General features: G+C 55.6%; 1 protein-coding gene across 2 annotated transcripts in view; it reads left to right on the top strand.

The window, feature by feature from the left end:
- The window catches only part of Cers1 (ceramide synthase 1), a 17,653-nt gene continuing 5,330 nt past the window's right edge, over positions 1-12,323 (top strand). The window contains exons 1-4 of one of the 2 annotated variants that reach the window (XM_015489280.2): positions 1-50; positions 2,382-2,541; positions 10,245-10,425; positions 11,990-12,151. In XM_015489280.2, the coding sequence (XP_015344766.1) occupies positions 2,427-2,541; positions 10,245-10,425; positions 11,990-12,151 (458 nt within the window). In that variant the 5' untranslated portion in view covers positions 1-50; positions 2,382-2,426. Of the gene's footprint in view, positions 55-2,381; positions 2,542-10,244; positions 10,426-11,989; positions 12,152-12,323 lie in introns of both variants that reach the window. The other variant, XM_048795388.1, reaches the window with a different exon arrangement.

Below are 12,323 nucleotides of genomic sequence, written 5' to 3'. Positions count from 1 at the left end.
CGCTTGGCTGGACCGCGCTGCGCTCCGCGGCCACCGCGCGCCTCTTTCGGGTCAGTGAGAAGCGGGGCCGGGACATGGGGGCCCTGGACGAGGGATTCTGGGCAGCCACGCGTCCCTTTCTGTCAATGCTAGCCAAGGGGGGATGTTATTGGAATGTGGTGGTCCATGGTCTAGAAGGGCCCGGGACATTGGGGCCTCCAGACAAGAGACCCTGGGCCGCTGCGCGCCCCTTTCGATCAGTACCAGGTGGGAAGGTGGGGGTGGATGCGGGGGTGTGGCCGGGCTGGGGTGATCCCAGGATGTAAGGCGCCCGGTGCTGGTTAGGTGTTCCGGACATGGGAGAACCAAAGCACGATCCTTCCTGGTCCGTTTGGGACAAGGGGCCCCGCATGGTGGGGGGACTCGGGCCTCTGCACGGTCTCTCAGGCAGGGCCGAGCTGGGGACCAAGAAGTCCAGGACGTGGACCAAGAGGCCTCGGCTTACGGAAGTCGCCGGCTCCTTGCGTCTGCATGGCCTTGCGGAGCGCGCTGGAGGACCGCTGCTCAGCCTCCCCGGGGTTCGTGCAGCGGCGGGGCCCGCTGCCCATTGCTACCGGCCAGAGGCCGGAGCCTCCAGATCGCTGCCTCGCGCCTGTCTGGGGTCAGCGCCACCCTCCGATCAGAGGTGGCAAATGCCTGGGCGTCGTGGCCACGTTTGTGGTCTCTGCCTTGGGGGTGACATGGCCTGGGTCTTTGGGGATGGACTATGCTGCCTCCAAGAGGCGATGACTGAATCACCGAGTTTCTGGAAAACCTGAGGAGGCCACCTCCCAGGTCAGAGAGTGACAGGTGGTGACATTGACTCTGACCCCTCTCCCTTTCCTGGGAAGTCATGTTTGTGGCAGGAGCTGGTGGAAAGGCATCTGGGCCTCTAGCTTGGCTGCAACTCCCCCGGGACTGGCTGGGGTCACCCCACCCCAGTCTGACTGGAGGTGGTGTAAAGGGTGCGGGGGGACAGAGAGCCCAGTGCCAACAAAGAGGCCTTTCTCTGCTGGCTGGGAAGAAGCTGGCCCTTGTTAGGTCAAGATAGGGTGTTGTCTGCTGCCACTGTGCCCACCCTGTCTCCATATCACCCACAGGAGGGAGAGATCCCCTCCCCCACCTTGCTCTAGGGAGGGGGAGGCAGGTGTGGGGAGGGCTGCTCCACAGGTTAACCCTGTTCTTCAATTGCCTCCATCCGCCTCCCCCAATTTTCAGCTTCCCAGGCTCTTGAGGGTGAAAGCTGGCAGGGTGATATGGCCCTTTTTGGCCACCAGGGCAAATAGGTGCTTCCTCCCAACCTTCCTGAGTGACCTGGGTAGGGCACAGCAGGACCAAGTACATCCGCACTTTTGGAATCCTGAAGCGCCCTCCCCAGCCTGGGTGGGGTGTTCTCCCCAATCCCAGCCTCGCCCTTCCCCAGAAATGGGCGGAGGGGCTGCCTGGTTCTCCAAAGCTCATCTTCTTGGCAGGAGCCTGGTTGCCAGGGGTTACCAGAGCTGGCTGTGGCTGTCTCCATGACAACTGCTCTGGGCTCCTGTGGCCCCCTCAGCCCAGGGGAGCAGGCGGGGCTTGGCCTGTAGCTCTGGAACCCCACCCCTAAAGAGCGGGAGCCTCCTCCCCTTCTTGTCCCTGACCTTTCTAATTCCTGGTGGCTCCCCTTGCATGGCCACACTTCTGTGTTCTCCCTGATGTCCCCCGAAGCCCCCCGTCCACCTCTGACACCTCCTCCATCTAAGCCCTTTCTCCCCCAGCCCCATCTTTTGCTCTTTCCGCCTCCCCAGGTCCCTGTCCTCCACACCTACCCCGTCCTCCCTGGCCTTCGGTTCTTCTCTGGTTCCTCAAATGCCCCCTCCCAAGCACCTTTTCCCCTCGCCTTCTCCCTCTCCCCTCGTGTCTCCCCAGGGGATCCCTTGGGTTTTCCAGCCTCCCGTGGCCCCCAGATGCCTCCAGATCTCCTTTATGGTGCCCCCATCCATCTTCATGCCTTCTAATTCCTCCTCCTCCTGATTGTACCCCAAGCTCGCCCTGTGACCCGAGCCGGGTTCCCCCAGGCTGACCCTGTGGGTCTCTGTCACTTAAGCCCAGTGTCTCCCTGCTGGCCCTCCCATCCTCTCTAGCCTTTTCGCAGTCTCCCCCTCTCTTCCCTCCCCAGTGCTGGGGCCTGGTGGGCTGGACAGCTGGGCGCTAAGTTTAGCCCTTGGCAGACACACCTGGGCTCTGGTTGCTCCAGGCAGTTATGGGCATGGGGGCTGGGCCCTCCCCAGCCTTGCCCTTCCTGGGGAGCTCCGGGGCCCGTTTCCTCAGCTGATGGAGTAGCTCCTGGTCCTGGGGCCAACTACCACCCACCTTCTCACCCACAGCCCCTGGCCAAGAGATGCCGCCTTCAGCCCAGAGATGCTGCCAAGATGCCTGAGAGCGCCTGGAAGTTTCTGTTCTACTTGGGCTGCTGGAGCTACAGTGCCTACCTGCTCTTTGGCACTGACTACCCCTTCTTTCATGACCCACCCTCTGTCTTCTACGGTAGGGACCCTTTAGGGGTGGGTGGGGTGGGCTCTGCTTAAAACACACAAAAAACAGGGCCCTTGGTGCTGCTGGGGGTCAGAGGAGCCCCCTGGAGGAGGTGATCCCTGCACGGACCAAGGTGAACATTTCAGGAGTCAGTACCAGCATATGCAAAGGCTCTGGGGCACTTACGAGGTTGTTACTTGAGAACTAAAAGAGTGGCTGCTGCAGCTCTTGACAGGAGATGGAGTTTCATTCTAAAGGGAGGGGTTTAAGAAAGGGATGGAGAGTGGCGTTTGTGGGTGATAAAATGTTTCCTCTGCAGCTGGGTGGAAACGAGAGTCTCCCCAGTGACTTGACCCATCTTGGCAAGGATATAAAGATGATGAGAGGTGGCTTCCCCCAGTTGGTTGATTTGATGTGGGCATCACAGAGGTTGGGCAGGAAGGTGGCTACAGAGGCGCTGGGTGGCCTCTCCCAGCCAAGGAGGCAGGGCAGGGCTAGCATTGGCCACGTGGCACAGAAGAGTCCATCTGCAGTGGGGTTCCGGCTCCTCTGCTCTGTGCTGAGCACCTGGGCTGAGTTTCTGAGTCACATGTCAACAGCGTTTCCTGCCATTTGACAGGAACAGACTGGGGGGGCTTCCACGGGCACCAAGCCACAGTGGGGGGCCGTGGCCTGGGAGCACACACCACGCAGGTTTTCCGCCTCCTGAGTCCTTGGAGGGACCAGTCTGGCTGAAGTGTAACCTTAGGGTTCGGGGCACGGAGTTGCCTTTGGCTTCTTATCAATTATGCTTTCAAGTGAGCTGTTTCAATGTGCATTGATTGAGCACCTACTGTGTCCCACTTGCTGTGTAGACACAGCCAGGAGCGGGTAGAGAAAGCACGTTGTCCATGCAGTGCTGACTGTGGCGCGGACAAAGTGAGGGATGCCATCTGCTGATGGCAGGAAGTGCCCCCGGAGAGTCTGGGCAGCAGACGGTAATGGGGTGCTGGGGATGGGGGCCAGGGGCAGTTTTCAAGAGGGATAGGGATGGCCTGTCACTGAAGGGGACTTTGAATGAGGGCCAGGAGAAGAGCAGGACAGGCAAGAACGCAGTGGCCAGGGTAGTGGGGATGGCGGGAGAGGGGCAGTGGGCACCTAAGGCCTCGGAGACCATGGTGAGGGTTTGGGACAAACCTGAGGGCTATGAACAGAGGCGGGAAGTGACAGACCCTGCCATTGGCTGGCATTGGCTGGCATTGGCTCTCTGTCACCAAGGCTGCAGAGGGGACTGAGGACGGGGTTTAGGAGGCACTCACCAGGACACACGGGACCCCGGGGACAGGAGTGGCCGATTGGAGAAATGCTCAGGAAGTAGAGCCGAGAGGCTCAGCAGCCCAGCGGAAGTGGGTGTGTGAGGAAGGCGGGTCCCTGGGCGAGGTCTGGGATGGGGGGTTGATGCTGAGTCAGGAAGTGAGGAGGGGACAAGGTGGGAGGACACTGGGTGTCCAGGTCAGCAAGTAGACGCAGGTGACGAGGGGCCGGAGAGTAGTTGTGAGGCCCCTGGGTGAGCCCATCCGGTTGGGGGTTCTGGTCAGGGGACACCAGGGAGCCCCTTGTTGGAAGGTTGGCTGAGGTGGGGCCAGAGCTAGCGATCCTGGTGGCCAGAGGCAGATTTCTAGAGTCAGGCTGGAGAGGAACCAGGAGCTGGGGTGCAGAGAGCAGGGAACTGGGGTGCAGAGCCTTCTCTTGAGTTTTGTCCAGTTCCTGGGAGGTCGAGCAAGGGCTGTGGGCCCAGGGAGGAGGAGGACAAGCAGGTGGTCCTCTTGCGTCAGGAGTCTGGTGAGGTGACTGTGGTCCAAGATGTCCTAAGGGTGTCAGGGAAGGCTGGAGTGGACAGTCAGGCTCGGAAGTGGCCCAGGCTGGACAGTAAAGCACATGTCCCCTGCCTGTGCCCCAGATCTGTGGCCTGAGCCTGGAGGAGGACGCTTTGTAGTAGTGGCAGGACACAGAACCTGGGGGCCGGCGGGCAGGAGCTCCAGGTTTGTGAGTGCATTTCCCCCGGGGTTGCCAGTGCACCAGCCCTGATGGTCCTCAGCACAAATGGCTGTCCTCGGTCCCCAGCCCGCTCCCACCCTCCTCTCTGGAGCTCCTACCACGGGCTGGCCGGACACAGCTCTCTCCAGAGAGGTGGCCAGAGGTGGCCACCCTGTAGAAGAGGCTCCGATGGGTCAGGATCCCAGAGGGACAGATCCAGGACCCACATGGGAGCAGTAGGAGGCCCCCTGGGGTTCCAGTGGGCATGGCTTGGATGTCAACTTCAAAGTTAAGGGTGGAAGAGGGACGAAGCCACCCAGCTAGTGTGCAGGTGGGGCGAAGGGCTAGAAGCTCGGGACCTTGAGGGGCTGCAGCGTTCCCAGGCAGCCAAGGACGGAGCATGAGGTGAGAGTCTAGCCAGGAGCGTCGTTTTTGCTTTGGGGAGCCCCTGGGTGGGTTCAGTGGGGCGGAGCTGGGGGAATGGGATCCGAATCATGAGATTTTTTGGGGGGGGAGGGGAGTACCAGAGATCGAACTCAGGGGCACACGACCACTGAGCCACCACCCCAGCCCTATTCTCTATTTTATTTAGAGACAGCATCTCACTGAGTGCCTAGCGCCTTGCTTTTGCTGAGGCTGGCTTTGAACTCACAACCCTCCTGCCTCAGCCTCCTGAGCCACTGGGATTACAGGCCTGTGCCACCGCCCCTGGCCATGAGATGTTTTTTTTTTTTTTTTTTTTTCATTTTTTAAATTGATGTGAAATTATCATTACATGAAAACCATTTAGCCAGTCACAAAAAAAGATAAATGCTGTGTGATTCCCCTTCTGGGAGGCCCCTTAGTTGTCACATAGACAAAAGGTAGAATGGTGGGTGCCAAGGGCTGGGGGAGGGGAGCGGGGTATGGGTTTAATGGGGACAAAGTTTAAGCTTTGCAAGAGTCCTGAGCAATTTGAATATACTTAATGCCCCTGAACTCACAGATGACCAGGATGGTATCAGGGTTCCTTATCAGAGTTCCTTAATTTGTTTGTTTGTTTATTCATAAGACAGGGGGCTCACTGTTACCCAGGCTGTCCCTGAACTCCTTAGTTCAAGTGATCCTCCTGCTTCAGCCTCCCAAGTAGTTGGGACTACAGGTGCCGCCACCACACCTCGTGAAAATTAACCAGCGGTTTAAGCCAAGTGCAGTGAACAGAACCCAGCTCTTTCAGAGACTGACGTGGGAGGATCATTTGAGCCCAGGAGTTCGAGGCCAGTCTGGGCAACAGAGGGATATACCCCATCTCAAAATAAATAAACAGCTGGGCACAGTGACACACACCTGTCATCCCAGCAACTCGGGAGGCTGAGGCAGGAGGATGGCGAGTTCAAGGCCGGTCTCAGCAAGTTTTCGAGGCCCTAAGCAACTCAGTGAGTCCCCATCTCAAAACAAAAAAAAAGGGCTGGGGATGGGGCTCAGTGGTGAAGCACCCCTGGTGCCAAAAATTAAATAAATAAATAAAGTGAACAATTGAGAGGCACATTCACAGCACTGTGTAAGCACCAGCTCTATCTAGTTCTACAGCATTTCCATCACCCCCAGAAGAAACCCTGTCCCCATCAGGAGTCCCCCTCCGTTCCTCTCCCCCGCCCCTGACACCTGCTTATCTGCTTCTTGTCTCTGCGGATTTGCCTGTTCTGGGTATCTCTCTCCTTTTCAAATGTTTTATCTTATTTTGTGTTAAAGGCTTAAACCATCCACATCAGTGGGGTGCGGTGTGGTACCTCACCAGGTGCACAGGGCGCGCACTGACTCGTCCAGGCCCCTCATCCACGCTCCCTTTTTCCGTCCACCCCCTTGCTGTAATTGCTCTTGTACTCTTAGGTCGGCTTGTTTTCCTTTTTCATTTTAGTGTCCACCAGGAGAGCCAGCTGCAGTGTTTGCCTTCTGTGCCTGGCTTGGTTCACTTAACACCATGTGCTCCAGTTCTATCCAACTGGCTGCGAATGGTAGGGTCTTGTTTTCCTTTAGGACTGAATAATATTTCACCGTGGATCTGTCCATCTGGTGATGGTCACTAGGCTGATTCCACATCCGAGCCACTGTGAATAGTGCTGCGATCCACATGGTTATGCGGGGGTCTCTTGGGCACTCCCACTTTAGGTGCATTCTTGAGCGGGGTTGCAGGATCACATGGAACTTCTATTTTTTAGTTTTTGGAGGAATCTCCCCACTTTTCTCCACAGTGGGTGTGCTAATTCACATTCCCATCAACAGTGTATCAGAGTTCCTTATTTGCCACATCTTCACGAGCATTTTTAATTTTTTGTTCTTTTTGTTTTTCTATAATAACTATTTTAACTGAGATTAGGTCATATCTCATTGTAGGGGTTTTGTTTGTTTTATTTTGTTCTTGATACGGGAGATTGAACCCAGGGGTGCTTATCACTGAGCTGCATCCCCAGCCCTTTCTATTTATTTATTTATTTATTTGTTTGTTTGTTTCTGAGACAGGGCTAAGTTACTGAGGATGGCCTTGAACTTGTGATCCTCCTGCTTCAGCCTCCCATCACTGTAGCTTTGATTTGCACTTCAAAGCTATTCTGGAGGCTGGAGCAAGAGGATTACAAGTTCAAGGCCAGCCTCAGCAATTTAGTGTCATCCTGTCTCAAAATAATAAAAAGGGCTGGCATGTAGCTCAGTTATGGAGCGCACCTGCATTCAATCCCAGCCCCCCCCCCCCCAACACACACACACATTGTTTGGCTGCTCAGAGTCCTTTGTGCTTCTGTATTAACTTTAGGATTGTTTTTTCTATTTCAGTGAAGAATATCATTGGTATTTTGATGGGAATTGCATTGAACCTGTAGACTGTTTTGGGTCTCCATAGGGACATTTTAACCATATTAATGCTTCCAATCCATGAACATGGGATATCTTCCCTCTACACCACGTTGAAGGTTCCTTAAGCTGCTTTGGCTGTAATTAATGACTTTGAACACAGTGCATACAGAGGCACAGTCAAAGAGACCCACTGTCTCTGGGAGCCACAAAGGGATGGGGACACTCTAGAGGCTCAGGAAGGGGTGGTGCAGACAACAGTGGGTGTGTGAGGCTCACTGTGTGGCCACTCCTGCAGAGGGAATGGGGTCCCCTGTCAGGTGTTGCACTGAGGAGACAGAGCTATGCTCTTGAAAGGCCCTCTGACTCTGGCAGGTAGCACTGGTAAGGGGCCTGAAGCACTGACCTCCAGCCAGACAGTGCTGTGTGCTCAGGCACTGCACAGGGGGAGAGGACCCCTGGAACTGTGGCTGGCACACCTTCCCTGACTGCAGCACTCGCCCAGATATGGCCCAGGGGTGGGGTGGCAGTGGGAACCCAGTACGCAGGGGTAGGGTGGCCACTGGAGCTGTGGCCCTCCTCCCACCCCTGTAGCAGTGCACTCCCAGGCATGGCCTCTGGCGGGAGGTGGGGGCAGCAGTGACCCCAGGGGCACTTGGCATGGCTGTTGTATCCTGACCCCAGGGGGCGAGCTCCTAGTGTTCTGGACGTCACTGTGCCGTGCCAGCCATCCCCTGCCGTGAAGGGTGCCGAGTGGGCTTCGGGGCTGGGGCCACAGTTGCCCTCTGGGTCCCTGAGGCTGCAGCCCCTACCCAGTGCAGGGCAATGTCCATGGTGTCCCAGAGATAAGGATCTGCAGGACTCTCTGATGCTAGAACAGCCCGGACTCAGACCAAATCTCCCTCCTCAAATGGACACCCTGCTGCAGCAGCCTGGGAGACCATGTGCATCCCTCCACAAGCAAAGCTCATGGGCACCGCCTGGGTCACTCCCTAACTGGGCTGCAAGCCTGTGAAGGCTGTGGAACTTTCCAGTAGCCAGGATTACCTGCTTCCATGCTGATAGTTTGTGGGACACCACCATTTCCCCCTGCGAGGGGGGAGGTCCTTTCTCCCCTGGATGGTGCTACTGAGCACTTTGTGCCTCTTTTGGTTGCAGTAGCCCGGGGGCTTCTGAGTCTCAGAAGGTTCTGTTCTCTCTGCAGCCAGTTCCCATGTTTTGTCACGGTCCGGTCACCTCCAAATCAATAAACTGCTACCTGGTTCTTCTTGGTGAAGGAGGCAGCAAGGGCTGAGAACCTCTATCCCACGTCATCCTGAAACCCCTCTGTTCTGGACATTTCTATACATAGAATCTTGCCAGGTGGCCTTTGTTTCCCTCCACATCAGGGGTTCGGGGCTCGTCCACGGCCCTGCGCAGGTGCTGCTGTTCCTCCACTCCTCCACTGGGGGGCGCTTGGGTCCTTTCGGCCTCTTGGCAGCGGGGACAGTGCCGCGGGGAGCGGCTGTGCAGGGGCTTGTATGAGACCTGGGCACATCTCTAGGAGCGGAATTTCTGGGTCACTGTGGTATGGCCACCGAGGAGGGAGGGAGCGGACTCACTGGGTGGGAGGCACCACTGCCCGGACCAGGTTGCGGACCAGGTGGAAAGGGGAATGAGCAGGGGCGTGATGGAATCGTTCGTGGAGGACTGTCACTGACACGGGGACGTGGGTGCATCTGGATTTCCAGGGAACATAAGAGTCTAGCTTCAGGTCACTGGGGCCAGAAGCAGGAACCTGCCCCCCCCCCCGATGGAGCCCCGAGAAGTTTCTTTTTCAGGGGTGGGAGGGTGGCTGGGCAGGGGAGGCGTGGCCAGAGGGAGGGACAGCACAGGCGGCTCCAGGCTGATGCGAGCACGGCAGTGGTGGTCCTTGGCCTCGGTAGCTGATGGCCCCTGTGACTGGCTGAGCCGAGAAGGAGACATGGTGGTGGAGGGCAGGGAGGGGCTCCTGCCTTGGCCTGAGGGTGCAAGTCCCCCAGGACGGTGGACAGATCTCCAAGAGGCTGTGAGCTGGCCAGAGAAGATGGGAAGGGAAGCCGGGCACAGAAATCCTGCGGGGGAGGAATTTCAGGATCAGGAGCATCTTGGAATGCACTAGAGAGTAGCAAGGAATTGTTTAATAAAAATGTCTCTGGGCCAGGAGCGGTGGCATCTGTGATCCCAGCTTCTCAGGAGTCTAAAGCAGGAGGATTGCAAGTTCAAGACGAGCAACGTGGACCCTGTCTTAAAAACTTTATGCCATCTGCTGGGCGTGGTGACTATGGCTGTAATGCCAGCGGCTGGGAGGCTGAGGCAGGAGGATCACAAGGTTGAGGCTGGTCTCAGCAACTTTGTGAAACCCTCAGTAGTTTAACGAGATGCTATCTCTAAACAAAATATTTTTAAAGGGCTGTGGGGTGCTGGGGTTGTGGCTCAGTGGAAGAGTGCTTGCCTAGCACATGTGAGGCACTGGGTTCAATCCTCAGCACCTCATAAAAATGATTAAATAAAAGTATTGTGTCCAAATACAACTAAAAATATTTAAAACAAAAAGTTCTGGGGATGTGGCTCTGTGGTTAAGCGCCCCTGGGTTCAATGCCTGATACAAAAACAACAAAAAACCTTTCTATACCATCCACTCACAATTTCTAGGAATCTAAACTAAACTGCTCTATCAAAATAACACCTATTAATAAAAAACGATTGGTAGAGAACCAGGAGAGAGAGCCAGCAGTCAGTACCCTGCAGGGACTCATGGTCACTCTGGCACTCAGAGGACACGTGCCCAACATGAGGGGTGTCACGGGGCCACAGGGGTGAAGGTTCCTGACCACAAGTCTGGCTGTTCCCAGACTGGACGCCGGGCATGGCGGTGCCGCGGGACATTGCAGCCGCCTATCTGCTGCAGGGGAGTTTCTACGGCCACTCCATCTACGCCACGCTGTACATGGACACCTGGCGCAAGGACTCGGTGGTCATGCTTATCCACCACGTGGTCACCTTGGTCCTCATCGTCTCCTCGTATGCCTTCCGGTGAGTACAGGGTGGACAGGCTGGCAGAGGGGACAAGAGGGGGCAGAGCTGGGAGCCAGCTCAGACCAAGGTGCAGAGGCTGATGCCACCATGGGGGACCTGTAGGAAGGCCTTGGAGGAAGGACAAGTCAGAGGTGGGGGCAAACTGTCAGGAGTATGCCCAGAGAGACTGAGATTCTGGAAGGATGGGGTGAAACTGGCCCAGAGAGCCACCTTGTCACACAACCAGTGTCCCTGGATCTCTACCGGGATGGTACCCTTGGCTGAGTCACAGCAAGGGTTTCTTGGAGGCACGTCTGTGATCACAGTAGACACATCCTGACATTCTAGAATCCAACAACTGTGGCAGCTGGGCACAGTGGCCCACACCTGTGATCCCTGGGTCTAGGGAGGGAGGCTAAGGCAGGAGGATTTGCAAGTTCAAGGCCAGCATTAGCAACTTACCAAGGCCCTAAGAAGCTTAATGAGATTCTGTCTCAAAAAATAAAAAGGGCTGGGGATGTGGCTCAGTGGTTAAGCACCCCGGGTTCAGTCCCCAGGACCAGAAAGAAAAAAGCTTCACATACAAAAAGGAATGTGAGAAATATCTGTCCATCTTTTTTTTTTTTTAATTTTTATTTATTTTTATTGTTTAATTTTCGGCAGACGCAACATCTTTGTGTGTATGTGGTGCTGAGGATCGAACCCGGGCCGCACGCATGCCAGGCGAGCGCACTACCGCTTGAGCCACATCCCCAGCCCTGTCCATCTTTTTTAAATTTTTTTTTTTTTGCAGTTGTAGATGGACAGCATGCCTTTATTTTATTTGTTTATTTTTATGTGGTGCTAAGGGTCGAACCCAGTCCCTCACACATGCAAGGCAAGCTCTCTGCCACTGAGCCCCAACCCCAGCCCTATCTGTCCGTCTTTTTGTTATCTTGGATTACATATTGAGATGCTTTGGATATACTGAATCAGTCCCCCCCCCATATACACACACATACATACACACATACATATATATGTGCAATTTATACGTAAATTATTTATATATATATATATATAATTTGTGTGTGTCAGAGGTATGGTACTGGGGATGGAACCCATGCTAGTCACCTTTCAAGTACTCAATGCCAAATGTGCCTGGTGGCTGTCCTATCAGACAGTGCAACATTAGAACATTCCTGTGGTTCTGGAAAGTTCTACAAGATAGCACATCACTAGAGTGTAGAATCAGATGATGAAAGAAAGAAAGAGCATGTAGGCAGCCATCTCCCCCTACCTTTAATGAAAGGAAAGATTCAACAGTTTATTTGAAGGTTGTAAAATTAAGTAGGGGCTAAGGCTGGGAGGTGTCGAGGTTTCAGTGGGTGGTTGACTGACAGGTGAGGAAAGTGTCCTGAACACCTGGGAAGGGCATGTTGGGTGATGGGAATAGCATGTGTAAAGGGCCTGTGGCAGTAATCAGTGAGCTCAGGTAATTAAATGCCCCAGTACAGAGAGAGAGAGAGACAACCCAATGACCTCAAGCCACCGAGCCCAGTGAAAATTGCCTTGTTGGACCCCCCTTGTCTCGTCAACCCAGATACCACAACGTGGGCATCCTTGTGCTCTTTCTGCACGACTTCAGCGATGTGCAGCTGGAGTTCACCAAGCTCAACATTTACTTCAAGGCCCGAGGCGGCTCCTACCATCGGCTACACGCAGTGGTGGCAGACCTGGGCTGCCTCAGTTTCTGCTTCAGTTGGTGAGTGGGTGGGGTACAGGGTGGGGACTAGCAGGGCAGGGGTGGGCCTGGTGGGGTGGCCGGGCACTGCAGGGCAGGGGTGGGCCTGGTGGGGTGGGCGGGGAGCTAGCAGGGCAGGGGTGGGCCGGGCACTGCAGGGCAGGGGTGGGCCTGGTGGGGTGGGCGGGGACGT

The sequence above is a fragment of the Marmota marmota genome, unplaced genomic scaffold (assembly GCF_001458135.2).
Source record: "Marmota marmota marmota unplaced genomic scaffold, marMar, whole genome shotgun sequence".
In the NCBI taxonomy this organism is placed as follows: domain Eukaryota; kingdom Metazoa; phylum Chordata; class Mammalia; order Rodentia; family Sciuridae; genus Marmota; species Marmota marmota.
The sequence above is the reverse complement of the archived record's forward strand: the minus strand, read 5'-3'. Positions and strand labels throughout refer to the sequence as shown.